This window comes from Sapajus apella, unplaced genomic scaffold (genome assembly GCF_009761245.1).
Source record: "Sapajus apella isolate SASKATOON/1434 unplaced genomic scaffold, GSC_monkey_1.0 scaffold19, whole genome shotgun sequence".
NCBI classification, from domain to species: Eukaryota; Metazoa; Chordata; class Mammalia; order Primates; family Cebidae; genus Sapajus; species Sapajus apella.
In genome coordinates this window covers 20,623,335-20,635,969 of record NW_022436959.1, presented here as the reverse complement: position 1 = coordinate 20,635,969, position 12,635 = coordinate 20,623,335, and the positions used below count along the sequence as shown (strand labels likewise).

Genomic DNA, 12,635 nt, shown 5'->3' with positions numbered 1-12,635 from the left:
AAAAATAAATTAGTTCCCTGCCCTGCAGATTTGGAAGATCTGGACCAGTAGAGGAAATATCAGTGACGCAGTTTCAGTGTGGTATAAAATATTTGCTTTATTATGAATGTGTGTTTGATAGCTGCTCCCACTGACTCTCTTCTGACATTTTGAAACATATGACTCAATGGGGAAAATTAATAGGATGATAGAACATTGAAATTTGAATTCTGACAAAGGAGCTCTCCAGCTGTGTTCCTTTAGGTGGTGGCAAACCCATTACAGTTCTTTCTACTGAGGCTTTTCCTGGAACCACATAGCCATTGGTCATATATATGCAAGTCTAACCAATACAAAAGCTTGGATATATTTTTTAGACCCTGCAGCAGTTTGAAAAATGTGGGAGCTTTGAAAATCACCTTAATTTCTTAGATGGGTGTTGAACTCACCCAGGATTAGATCATGACTAAGTGTTACTGAGATTCTGCCAAACTGTGTAGGGTAAAATGGAAATGAGGTGAAAATATGAGAGCAGCTATGGTATATTGCTCTTTTTGAAAATTTCCATCAGAATTATATAATAAACTAGAGTTGGTAGGGTGGGTGTCTTAGAATTTTTTATTGCTTATAACAGAATACCTGGAACTGGGTTATTTATACAGAAAAGGAACTAATTTCTTACAGTTATGGAGGCTAAGTCCCATGTCAAGGGGCTGCATTTGGTGAGGGCCTTCTTGCTGATGGGGACTCTGCAGAGTCCCAAGGAAGCCCAGAGTATCACATGGTGATACTAGCTGAATGTGCTAGCTCAGGTCTCCCTTCCTCTTCTTACAAAGCCACCAGGCCCCCTCCCAAGATAACCCACTAATCCATGAATGGATTAATCCATTCATGAGGGCAGAGCCCTTATAATCCAGTAACTCTTTAAAAGCCTCACCTCTAAATACTGCCATAGTAGGGTCCAAGTTTATCTCAATTGCGTAGCTTTTTTTTCTCTTTCTTTGTGAAACTGCCTGATTTCAGAAGATGAGTTTAGCTCAATAAATATACCAGCAATTTGTTGTTTTGAAAAACAGTCCTTGTTGTTTTCTTCCAAGTATGAGATATTCTAAGTGAAATGAAGATTTTTGTCCTTTATGCTTCCTGAAATTTGAATGGCTTCTTGTATAGCTGTCTCTTTTTCTCTTTCAGGAACTCTTTCCAGTTAACAGACAGAGTGTGGATCATTTTGCTAAATACTTCACTGACGCAGGTCTTAAGGAGCTTTCCGACTTCCTCCGAGTCCAGCAGTCCCTGGGCACCAGGAAGGAACTGCAGAAGGAGCTCCAGGAGCGTCTTTCTCAGGAATGCCCGATCAAGGAGGTGGGAGACCATGGGCAGACATTACCACAATATTTATGAATGAGAGAATTACATGGGCTGTTTAACAAAGGCTTTCCTTCCCTCGAGGAGACTGCCCTGTGCTTACTACTGTAACCTTTATCCACTTGTTCTTACCACTTAAATTAACTAAGCTTCAAAGTATTGATTCAGAATCTATTTTGTTAACATTCTAGGATGGTCCAGAAAGTAAGTGATTGCCACACAAATGACTTATTTTACTGGGCTGCTATGATTATCAAAATACTTCATCTGTCGAATAGATTTGACCAGCCACTAACCGTATAGCCCATTATATGGTGGTTTTTAAATTTTATTGCAGATTATCTAACCTGCAATAAAATTTGGAATCCACACTGGATTTTTTGTTCATCACTGTGTATGAATATGTCAGCTTTTTATTTAGAAAAGAAAAGTTTGAATTCACATCATCGGAAAAGACTAGTTGGATGAGTGACTTGTTTAATCCCACTGACACTCGCAATAGCAGTGTTCCCCTGTAATGTAAAAGCTGTATTTTTTATAATATGCATATACAAAACTACATGTATACATAGCTATACATGTATTTTTATAATATGTATAACTATGGTATATACATGCTATATAGTTCATAAAGCTATGACTATTATCTTTTTAAATTTTTAATGTACCTGGAGAAAGCTTTCTGTTTGAAGTTTTACAATCTTTAACACAACAATTAAAAATTAATATATACAGTCCTTTCTTTTTTTTTTCACTTGCTCCAAAATGCCTGACCTGTACCGCCTTCTTCCATGCTCCAAGCCCTGCATGGCACCTCACATGGTTGAAGGCTGGAGAATGTGGGACTGATAGTATCCAGCAGGTGGGAGTGTTGGAATAACAAATATTCTTATGTCTCATGGTATTAAGGTTAGCAGTATATTCAATCATATTTCTCCAAGCAAGAACTTGTACATTATTTTCCATGGGGAAAAAAAAAAGCAAAAACAAAAAGCCGTGTGATGCTCGTAGATGCCCTGATATCACACTTCCTCCAGCCAACGCAGGGACTGGGACTGCCCAGCTCTTTCTGCTTTTGAAGGCTACTCAAGTCACTGCTGTCATTTCTGCACTCCAGACCAGAAGTAAAGAAAGCAATGTGTTTCCACTAAAAAAGAAAAGGGAGGAAAAAAAAGTTTTACCACTACTCACGAAAGTAGTATACTGGAGACATATGATGACTTTTAATCACTTCTGAGGCCCAAACCTCTCCATTTATTATTTTATTTTAAAAGGAAAAAGCCTTCCAAATAAATTGGATATAAAATACATTAAGTTAGGCAAGCCTATATTCCATACTGTCACGGTTGAGTCTAAATTTGCATATTTATACATAATTCGAAGGGGAAAATAAGTCGCTGAATATTGCTGAATTGATATATACATGAAATTTAAAAATTGACCTGGCACTTTAAAATTCATTTACAAATTAACTTTTCATTGAGATGGGGTATAAGTATCATTAAAAGTAATCATTGAAGAATAAATTGTGGAGAATGGACTTGTACAAACCCAAGATGGTATCTATCAAGAGGTTTTAAAGTTTAGGGATGGAGATTAAAGTTCACAATTCTATTGCCTTCTTTAAATCTCAAAAAAGTCGAACTGGCTCAAGTAACCCTACTCTACTAGACTCAAAGGGGTTTCTCTATAAAGAAACAAAAATTCTCTCTTATTCCACATTATCCAGCAGCTCCTGGCCAGAGCTAAGCCTATTAATTTTGGGACTAAAAATAAATCTGCTTCGAGAACAAATCATCATAATTTTTTCTCCCTCTTCCAGTCTGAGAATGTGGACAAGGAAAGGAGAAACGAAGCAGATTGTTTCTTAGCTGCCCCAAAGCCTTGATTGCCTGGGCAGCTAGGTGGGAGCTGGGAGCTCTCCATCTGTCTGATACTTTCTGACCCCATTTCCATGAAATGTAGGTGGTGCTTTATGTCAAAGAAGAAATGAAGAGGAATGATCTTCCAGAAACAGCTGTGATTGGTCTTCTGTGGACCTGTATAATGAACGCTGTTGAGTGGAACAAGAAGGAAGAACTTGTTGCAGAGCAGGCTCTGAAGCACCTAAAGGTAACAGCTCTTAGCAAGAAACTGACCCAGCTAAGGGCAAACTGCAGCTTTTTTTTTTTTTTTTTTTTTGAGACACAGTCTCTGTTGCCTTGCCTCAGCTGGTGTGCAGTGGCACGATCTGGGCTCACTTCAACTTTGAACTCCTGCGCTTAAGCCATCCTCCCTCTTCAGCCTCCCAGGCATCTGCAATTACAGGCGCGTGCCACCATACCTGGCTAATTTCTTCATTTTTTGGTAGAGTTGTCAGCTCGCTGTGTTACCCAGGCTGGTCTTGAACCCCTGGATTCAAATGATCCTCCTGCCTCAGCCTCCCAAAATGTTGGGATTACACGTGTGAGCCACTACACCTGGCCCACATTTGTCTTAATTAAGACAAATGGGTTCCAACTACAATTACCTCAGACTCAGGCTAAACGTATACTTTCCGCTATTTTTCAAGGTTGCACTCAGCATTATGAAAACATAGCAGTGAGTAAACTGTGCATGTTACTTTGATCAGGAAAGGCCCTTTGGAAGAGATAAGTGTTGAATTGAGTAAGTCTCAGAAAAAACAGTGGCTATGCATCAATGTCAGAAAGTCAAGGGCATTTCTAAATGAATGCTTTTTATCCTGGCAGCTCATCAAGATTCTTTCCCTGTACCCACTAAGAGACCAAATAAAAGAATCTGCCTGTGTTAAAGATAATTGCTGTGCCTACTATGTCTAAGGGATATTGTGAAAATGAGATCATATCCTCATATACTTCCGTTGTATTAATGGACTGTGGCTCTGCCGTTGAAAGAGTGTGAATCTTCTTCCCAGTGCCCTCACAGGTCCACCATACTGCTTTGTTCTTACTGTTCTGTTCCCCTCACCCCGTTGGGCACAATACGTTGATAAGAAGGTACTAATCCTGAAAGTGAATCTTTTCTAAACAACCCTCCAGGTTATTGTTATGGTTCCAGCAGTGTCGGCCCTGTACCTTCCACGTAACGGCTTTTACTCTCTGCTTCTGTTCTAGCAATATGCTCCCCTGCTGGCTGTGTTCAGCTCCCAAGGCCAGTCAGAGTTGATCCTCCTCCAGAAAGTTCAGGAATATTGCTACGACAACATCCATTTCATGAAAGCCTTTCAGAAGATCGTGGTTCTCTTTTACAAAGGTATTCATCCACGTGCCACTGCTGTGCTTCTGTGTTTTGCTGAAGCTCTTTGAGGGGCAGAGCAGGGGATGAGGCAGAGGAGGTCACTGGGCTCTGTTTAGAGAAGAACAGCAAGATGCTGATTTGTGGAAGTTTTACTGAGGCAACCTTACCACGGAGAGAGAGGAGGCACACACGCCATATGCGTTGCCTCGGAAACCCTGCTTAGGCCCCTGGGCCCTTCTCATTGGTTGATGAACTGGTGGTTATTGTTTCTTAGGGATAGTGGGGAAAAAATGCAATTATGTAAAATTGAGCCTGTTTTTCAATTGCAAGGATTAGCTCTAATAACAATGATTATTGAAATGTTATATATATTGTGTTCACATGCTTTTAGGTACCGTAAAACTGACTTTAAAATTACTGAAATAACTAGGCTTTTTACTTTGTATTTTAGTTACTTGGCCCAGCCATTCTCCCATTTTCCAAGGGAATGGCTATTTTTAGGTTTCCACATTTACTGTCTTTTCATTGTATTTATAAGGATTAGGTTACCATGACAACTGGCACCAAAAAATGAATGCTAAAGGTTTTAACTGATCTCAATCTGTATACCTACAGCATACAAAAATGTCCTAGGCTATATTTTAGGCCTAAATTTATGTCTTTTTGTGAGGGAGAAAAAGGAACACTTAATAATACATTTTGAACATTATAACATGTTTATTTTATGTTATTCATAAGTATCATGATGTCAGAAAAGCTAAATTAATACCAGCCAAATGTTTATTTTATTTTTGATGTGCTCCTAAATTTATCTATTTTGAATGATATCTTGGAAATTTGGAAAATAAAGGTTTTACATAAATAATAGCTCTTTTAAAAATGTTGAATAGCACTTCACAATGCATTTTAATTGACTACATAGATTCTTCAAATGAATGAATCTTGTTCGTAAGTATTTAGGTCATATTTTACTTTTTCAGAACACTAAGGTATTCAGCAGCAATTATAATAGTCAGTGGAGAATATGATGGCCACCATTGCCATTTGAAGTTCAGTAATTGGCGTTTTCTCCAACCAGATCTGAGCTGGGTCTTCTTGGATGTAGTCATAAGGTAGCGGTGTCCTAAAACTAGGCCTCACCCAGTGATACCCAAAGTGATCCATCAGAACCAAACCTGCAAGCCATATTACCAACTCATAGATGGTACCCAGGAGCCAAGAATGAGAAGTGGGGCTCACCCTTCAGTGGCCACAGCTGGCTCCATTTGTAAAACTAGTAGAGAGACCTATGGGACAAATTTCACATTTGCTTTGATGGTGGTGGATTTTTTCCACTACGGAAAAGCAAACAATTCATAAATGAGTTACCTGACCATAGTTTGCTTTCTTGTCATTAAAAGATAACCCAACAAGTGTTTCTCACCAAATTTTTTTTTAACTGAGACATCATTGTTTGAGTCTCATCTTCATGATCACCCCATCTTATTATTAAAATGCAGTCACAAAAGAAACAACAAACCCCTTGTTATGGGAAATAGCATCTAGGTGGCATATGGACTATTAAAATCCTTCAGATTTTGCATTTTAACCACTAATGCCAACCTCCTTTTCCTTTAGACGTCTTAAAACAACTACTGACAGGCAGTAAAACTGGCTACTTTGAGTTTTTTCTTACTCATCAGCCCCAGATGCTAAGGGTCAGTATGACCTGAAATTACAAAATAACTCAAGAAGTGAGTACTAGGAAGTAAAAAGAAGAGGCATGAGCTCTTATTACCACTCATTTGGTAATCAGCATTTAAATAACCCAAAGTTAGTGAGGTCTGTGGCAAATGTGACCTGGCCCCAGGGAACACAGGAACGGTGAGTGTCAACATCAGTTTTAATTCTGCCTTAGTTATTTTTGGTAATGAAATTGGGAAACTTTTTAAAAAATGGAAACCTAGAATATATCACTGAGCTAACATTTTAAATATCATTTTCTAGGTAATTTTGTTAATTTTCCACAAAGTGACATATATAGTCTGTTTTCCTAAGTGAAATAATTACATGTTCTCTTGAGAACATGGAATCCCTGAGGAATGGTTTTTCCGTACCACTATTAAGAGCAGTGCTGTGTTAACTGTGTTTACCATCTTCTCTCTTTCTTGCCAGATTTTTCCTTTGATCTTATTTTGTGCACCAGGAGATATGTATTTGATTTGTTTCTGTAAAGATTTGGATGCTCTTATTCTGTGTTTTATATGCCTAGAAAGATGTAATAATCAGTGCGTGTTAAAGCTCTCCTTTCCTAACATGCCTAAGAATTACCCAGAGAGCTTGTTATAAAACACAGCTATCCCAGGGATTCTGATTCAGTAGGGCCAGAGTTGGGCCTGAGAATTTGCATTTTAACAAGTTTCCAAGGTGATGTTGTGGCTGTTATACCGGGACAACTGGTGTAAAGTGTATAGAATTCAAGAAACAACAGATTCTATGAATTCCACTAATATGTTCAAGATTATACTTACCTTTGATTTCGTGTACATGTACACATATTACAAATATGAAATAGTGTCTTCTGCTTCTTTTATCAAGTTTCTGTGGATTCCTTTAGTTCATCATAAGAAACATAGTGCTCTAAAACAGGTTTTTAAAATGTAATGGAAACCGTTTCTCCTTTTTATTTTTCATTTTTGTATCTCTCTTACACAGTACACACATACACACACACACACACACACATGCACACACACACAGACACACACCCCTCTCCTTTCCCAACATGTCCAGAACTTAAGGATAACCGAAACTTGGGCATATGATTAGCCATGTCCTCACTGGCAAACCTAATTACTTAGGTGAATATAATTATTGAAAGATTTATAAATCTTTTGTATAAATAACAGTGAAATAAAAGCAAATAAAGTAAATAATAGCAGAGAAAGAGGTAGCAATTGGTTATTTTGCAAAGACTCTGTTTCTGTATTAAAATCTAGATTTTTGTATTTTTGAGACAGTAAGGAAGAGTAAATCCATTGCTAACTTTCAGGCATCACATTATTGACTTTTTAAAATAATTTTCACTTCCTTTTTCCCTGAAAACGAGTGCCATAGACTCAGCATGGTCTAAAATGTAGAAAACTTCCTTGTCAAGTACTGTTATCTCTATCATGGGTTTTCTTGTTTGCAGAAATTTTTTAGGTTACATTCTATCCTGCATGCAAATTTTTCTAAAAGGAGTTTTTTATTCTAGTTCTAAAAAAAGGTGAGTGCCCTTCTGAGCATAAATTCCCAGCATTCTTAGGGTAAATTATTTTTTACTTGTGTCCCTACGTGACACTCCTAATAAAAAATTTCTGAATTTCAAAAGTTTCAAGTGACATAGTTATAGCCTAACTTTCTAAAGAACCAACATGACCTAAAATACAGCATTTCTCAAGCCACTTTTACAATATTTTCTCCTGGATCCTCATGAACATGTTAGAACTCTACAAATTGAGAAATATTTGTATTTTCTTGCTAAGATGACAAATTTGTTTACTATACATGTGTTGAATGGATACTATAGGGCTGGTCTTTCATTAAATGCTGGAAATGAGATGAACAAAATAGAGTCCTTGACTTCCTGAATTTCAGAATGTAGAAGAAAACAAAGAATTGCACTCACCGTGTCAGTTGCTGAAATAAGGCTCATAAAGAGGGTATCCGAGGAAAACAGAGGAAGGACACCTAACTTGTCAAAGCTAATTTGGAGGGGGACAAGTGAAGGCTCTCAAGAGGTGCATGTATCTTACCAAACATCAGGAAGAAGTTGGCCAGATAGAAGGGAAAAACATATATTCTAATCTCTATGTGCCAGCCATCATACAATGTTTTGTTTTCTTACTGTCTTTTAGTGTTATTCTATATTCCTAATAGGTGTTTATGGAACATCCGACCAAAAATGATTTCTCAGTTTTAATTACTGTTTTTCCTACTTTATCCTTAGTGGGGGAAGAAATTGTCTGGATTCTTTGTCCTTCAAGGGGTTCCTTCCTTTTCAGACTTTTCCTTTCACTAAATAGAAGTTGAATTTCTTCTTAAACTCTTTGATGTTCATGCTTTGCCTCATAAGGTGCTCTGTGTAGATACTGCAGTAGTGTTTAATTAATAATTCTTGGGTATCAGAAGTTTGATCTTTCAGCAAGTAGTTATTACCAACTTGGATTCTTCTAAGAACTCAACATTGCACGGTTACTATGTAGACTCTTACTTTAAATTCCCCTTCCTATTTTTAACATTAAATATTCTCAACTAATGGTAACTTAAGAATATCAAGGCACAAGATTTGCAATAAACAATGCATTTGATTGGTTTTACCTATCATTTAGTGTGCTTTTCACAAGCACTGACATTGACATGCGTTTAGTAGTTGCATGGTCTCGTTCAGCCTCTGTGGGGCAATAAAACACAGGAATGAGCTCTTAACTTTCAAAAGAAAAACTCAGACAAATAATATCACTAAACTGCAGATACATCATCTTTCCAACCTGTACTTTGTATCATCCTCAATTCATTAAGGTGTGGAGAAAAAAACAATTCTCTTTTCCATGTTTGTAACATTTTTAAATTATATTGTTTGTTTAGAATATTAATAATGATAGTTCAATAGTACATGAATATGATTTATAAACTCAAAAATAATCCATATATTGGGTGTATGTGCTTAAAATTATCCTAAAGGCAGGAAGACATGATCAAAACAGTTTGATAATTACTGGTCTAATCACAAGCATCTTAAAGATAATTCACAAATTATATAAAAGGGACTTTTAAAATCCCTGTTAATGTTCTCGAAAAGCCTCTGCAAGGCAGTCTTACACAATAACAGATCACTTCCTCAGGATACAACTGCCTGCTCCTCAACTTTATGACAATTAGGCTCTGATGGCTGGTAGAAATTTCATCTCAGTGCAGAGCTGGAAACAAAGAGCTAAAATAACTAGAAGCTAAGAGTATTCTGTAGGACTCCTGATTGTTGTTTTTGCATCCAGTCTCTATAAGTAAATGTAGACTTCTTGCTTCCTTTGCAAAATGTAGTGTTTTTAATGATAATAATAAACAGGTTTAAAAAAAACTTTCATTTTCATAAACAAATTATGTTCATTTTAGTCAGCTCAGTCTCTTCAATTTAACTCAAGAACATTTTACAAGAGCCAATAATTCTTTGAAAAGAAAAAAAGCCAATATTTGTTATGAAAATGTCAGTGATGTTTTAAATGAAAACAATATTAAATTGTTTCTGTCATTTTCATAAGTTGAAATTATATTTTAGAGTAATTTATTAACATTGTACAGCTTCAGCAGTATTTGTAATGAATTGAGCCCTTCTCGGGAACAATAATAAATCCTTTATAGCTGCTTTTTGTCTTGTTTCCCACTACAAATTCCCAAACAACAACCTATGGAAACACTGGAACATTAGAACATTAGAAGAATGTTAGAACAACCCATCAGAACATTGGGAGAATATGTACACTCATTTTTATATTCTCCTTCCTATTCTTAACATTAAATACTCTCAATTAATGGTATCTTGAGAATATCCAAGCACATTTGTGGATTTAGAGTTTTGGACAAAAAATAGTTTATTTTTTCTTTGAAACCTGTAGGAAACCTAGCTAATATATCTGTTTTCTCTTAATGTAGTAGAGGAAACATGAAGTTGTTTTAAAACTTGACATTTGTATAGTAACTTTGGAATTTTGATTTAAAATTGCAGCTGATGTACTGAGCGAAGAAGCAATACTGAAATGGTATAAGGAAGCACATGTTGCTAAAGGCAAAAGTGTTTTTCTTGACCAGATGAAGAAATTTGTTGAGTGGTTACAAAATGCAGAAGAAGGTATGATTCTGTTTAAAAATTTTGATGGCCTTTAAACACTGTCTCATTATCCATCAAAATATTTACCTCTTCCACAGATTTTACTTGCTTTCCTAAAACTAAAATTATTGAGGTATCTTCTGTATCAAACCTTTTGCTGACATCTTAGCTCTGCTTTCTGAAATCATGGCTATAAAAATTTCTACATGTTAAAAAAAAAAAGAAAAAGAAATGAAATGTTTGAATTATCTACTCTGATGGAGGAAAATAAGAAACTATCAATAGGTGTAAAAGGAGAAAAATACATTTAGCTTAATCACATATTATGGAACTCTATAGATTTTTATGACACCTTTACCAATTAACTGGCAATTTTAAATAATGGAAATACAAGGTAGAAGACTAATAATGGATAAGAGTGAATTCAGGGCCGGGCATGGTGGCTCGTGCCTGTAATCCCAGCACTTTGGGAGGGCAATGGAGGTGGATCACGATGTCCCATCCTGGCCAACATGGTGAAACCCCATCTCTACTAAAAATACAAAAAATCAGTGGGGCATGATGGCACACACCTGTGATCCCAGCTATGCAGGAGGCTGAGGCAGGAGTATATTTTGAACCCAGGAGGTGGAGGTTGCAGTGAGCCAAGATCGTGCCACTGCACTCCAGCCTGGCAACAGAACAAGACTCCATCTCAATCAATCAATCAGTCAATAAAAAGAGTGAATTCGATTAAGAATAAAAAGTTTATCTTAGGTAATCCAAAGAAGAAAAGTTATATTGTTCAATTTTATATATACTCAAATATATTCAAATTTTATTTATATGTGTACATTTAATATATGTAATATATACATTTATGTATTTGATATTATATGTTAAATATTTGTATATATATATGCATGTTGCATTTTTAGACAGGCAAAATTTACCTAAAGCAGAAAAGAGCAAGAGTTTGCTATCTGTTCTCATGTGACTGTTTTACCTTATAAGGGGTGCCTAGGGTAAAAATATGCTGGGGTAATGGCAGGTTTCTGAGTTGGTGACTGTAGAAACTCATGACCTTAATTAGAGGAATGGGGGGAGCGGAAATACCTAACTTCTTTCTTTCTTCTCTCCTAGAATCTGAATCAGAAGGTGAAGAGAATTAAACGACTCAACAAGCACAATACCTAGGTTACCACACACCACTTTTTGATTGGGAATGCTGAACCATTTGGAAAGAGAAACTTGGCTTCTGTTTTTGCAAAGGAAAAAAAATAATAGGATAGGCATCCCTTGTGCAGAGGGGGAAATGGTTTTGTTTTTGTTTTGTTTTTAAATGGAGCCCTGAGGCATCAGCTATTATACTTGGGACTCTACCTCTCACTCACTATATGCTAACTTAAAGCCATTCAACAAGGAGTCAAGTAGGAATCTGAAATACTCAACAGACTCCTCTTTTTTTAGCTGTATTTTTCAGGTACTGTGTGGTGATCGCCCCACTGGTGTCTATTACAGGCCACTTTGGTAGTTGTGTATCTGCTCGTGTATGTGATTTGACAAACCAGTTTTTTTAAATAAATGGCTTTCTAAAAATCTGGGCTCATATTGTCAGAGCTTTTATTTCTTTCTTGTACATGACTTCTTACACAGGTGGTATTTCAGTGTTTTTTCTCTTCTCATCCACAATATTGAATGGTTATATTTCTTGTCACCTGCTAAAACTGTTCTGTTTCTCTCATTTCATGAGTCCAGGAGAAATTAACCCCAAAATCCATGCACGTTGGTCTTATTGATAATACCATGGTTATATTATTAATTAAGCATATAAATATATGTTCCACGTTGGTTGTTTTCCTCAGCTCTATTTTCTCCCTACTTAGAGAAGAGCTAACTTTTATATATAGGTTTAAGTCTTTGTTTGTATATATTTATGACTAAGTTATTTTATTCTTAGGTTAACCTTATTCTTTAAGTTATTCTTCTCTCAATAGTATAATAAGAGTACGAAACATCTGAATATTTGGGAAAGCTATATTACAGAAGTTCTTTTTCTTTTTTTTTTTTTTAACTTTTGAAAAGCTTAGGGTACTGCCCTGCTGCTAAGGGTGATGGTAATCTCTAAGAAGGAAACATTTTATTTAAGACTAGAACCAAAAGGATGATACATTAGTAACCCATGTACTCATTAAGATAAGCGAAAGAAAACTTGTCATTGTTGTATCCT

The 12,635-nt window shown here is 36.3% G+C and overlaps 1 protein-coding gene across 3 annotated transcripts in view; it reads left to right on the top strand.

Moving 5' to 3' along the window:
* The window catches only part of BZW2 (basic leucine zipper and W2 domains 2), a 63,243-nt gene extending 51,233 nt beyond the window's left edge, over positions 1-12,010 (top strand). For 2 of the 3 annotated variants that reach the window (XM_032286712.1, XM_032286710.1), the window contains exons 8-12: positions 1,171-1,341; positions 3,310-3,456; positions 4,458-4,596; positions 10,325-10,447; positions 11,549-12,010. In XM_032286712.1, coding sequence (XP_032142603.1) covers positions 1,171-1,341; positions 3,310-3,456; positions 4,458-4,596; positions 10,325-10,447; positions 11,549-11,577 — 609 coding nt within the window. In that variant the 3' untranslated portion in view covers positions 11,578-12,010. The remainder of the gene's footprint in view (positions 1-1,170; positions 1,342-3,309; positions 3,457-4,457; positions 4,597-10,324; positions 10,448-11,548) is intronic. The other variant, XM_032286711.1, reaches the window with a different exon arrangement.
* The last annotated feature ends 625 nt before the right edge of the window (positions 12,011-12,635 follow it).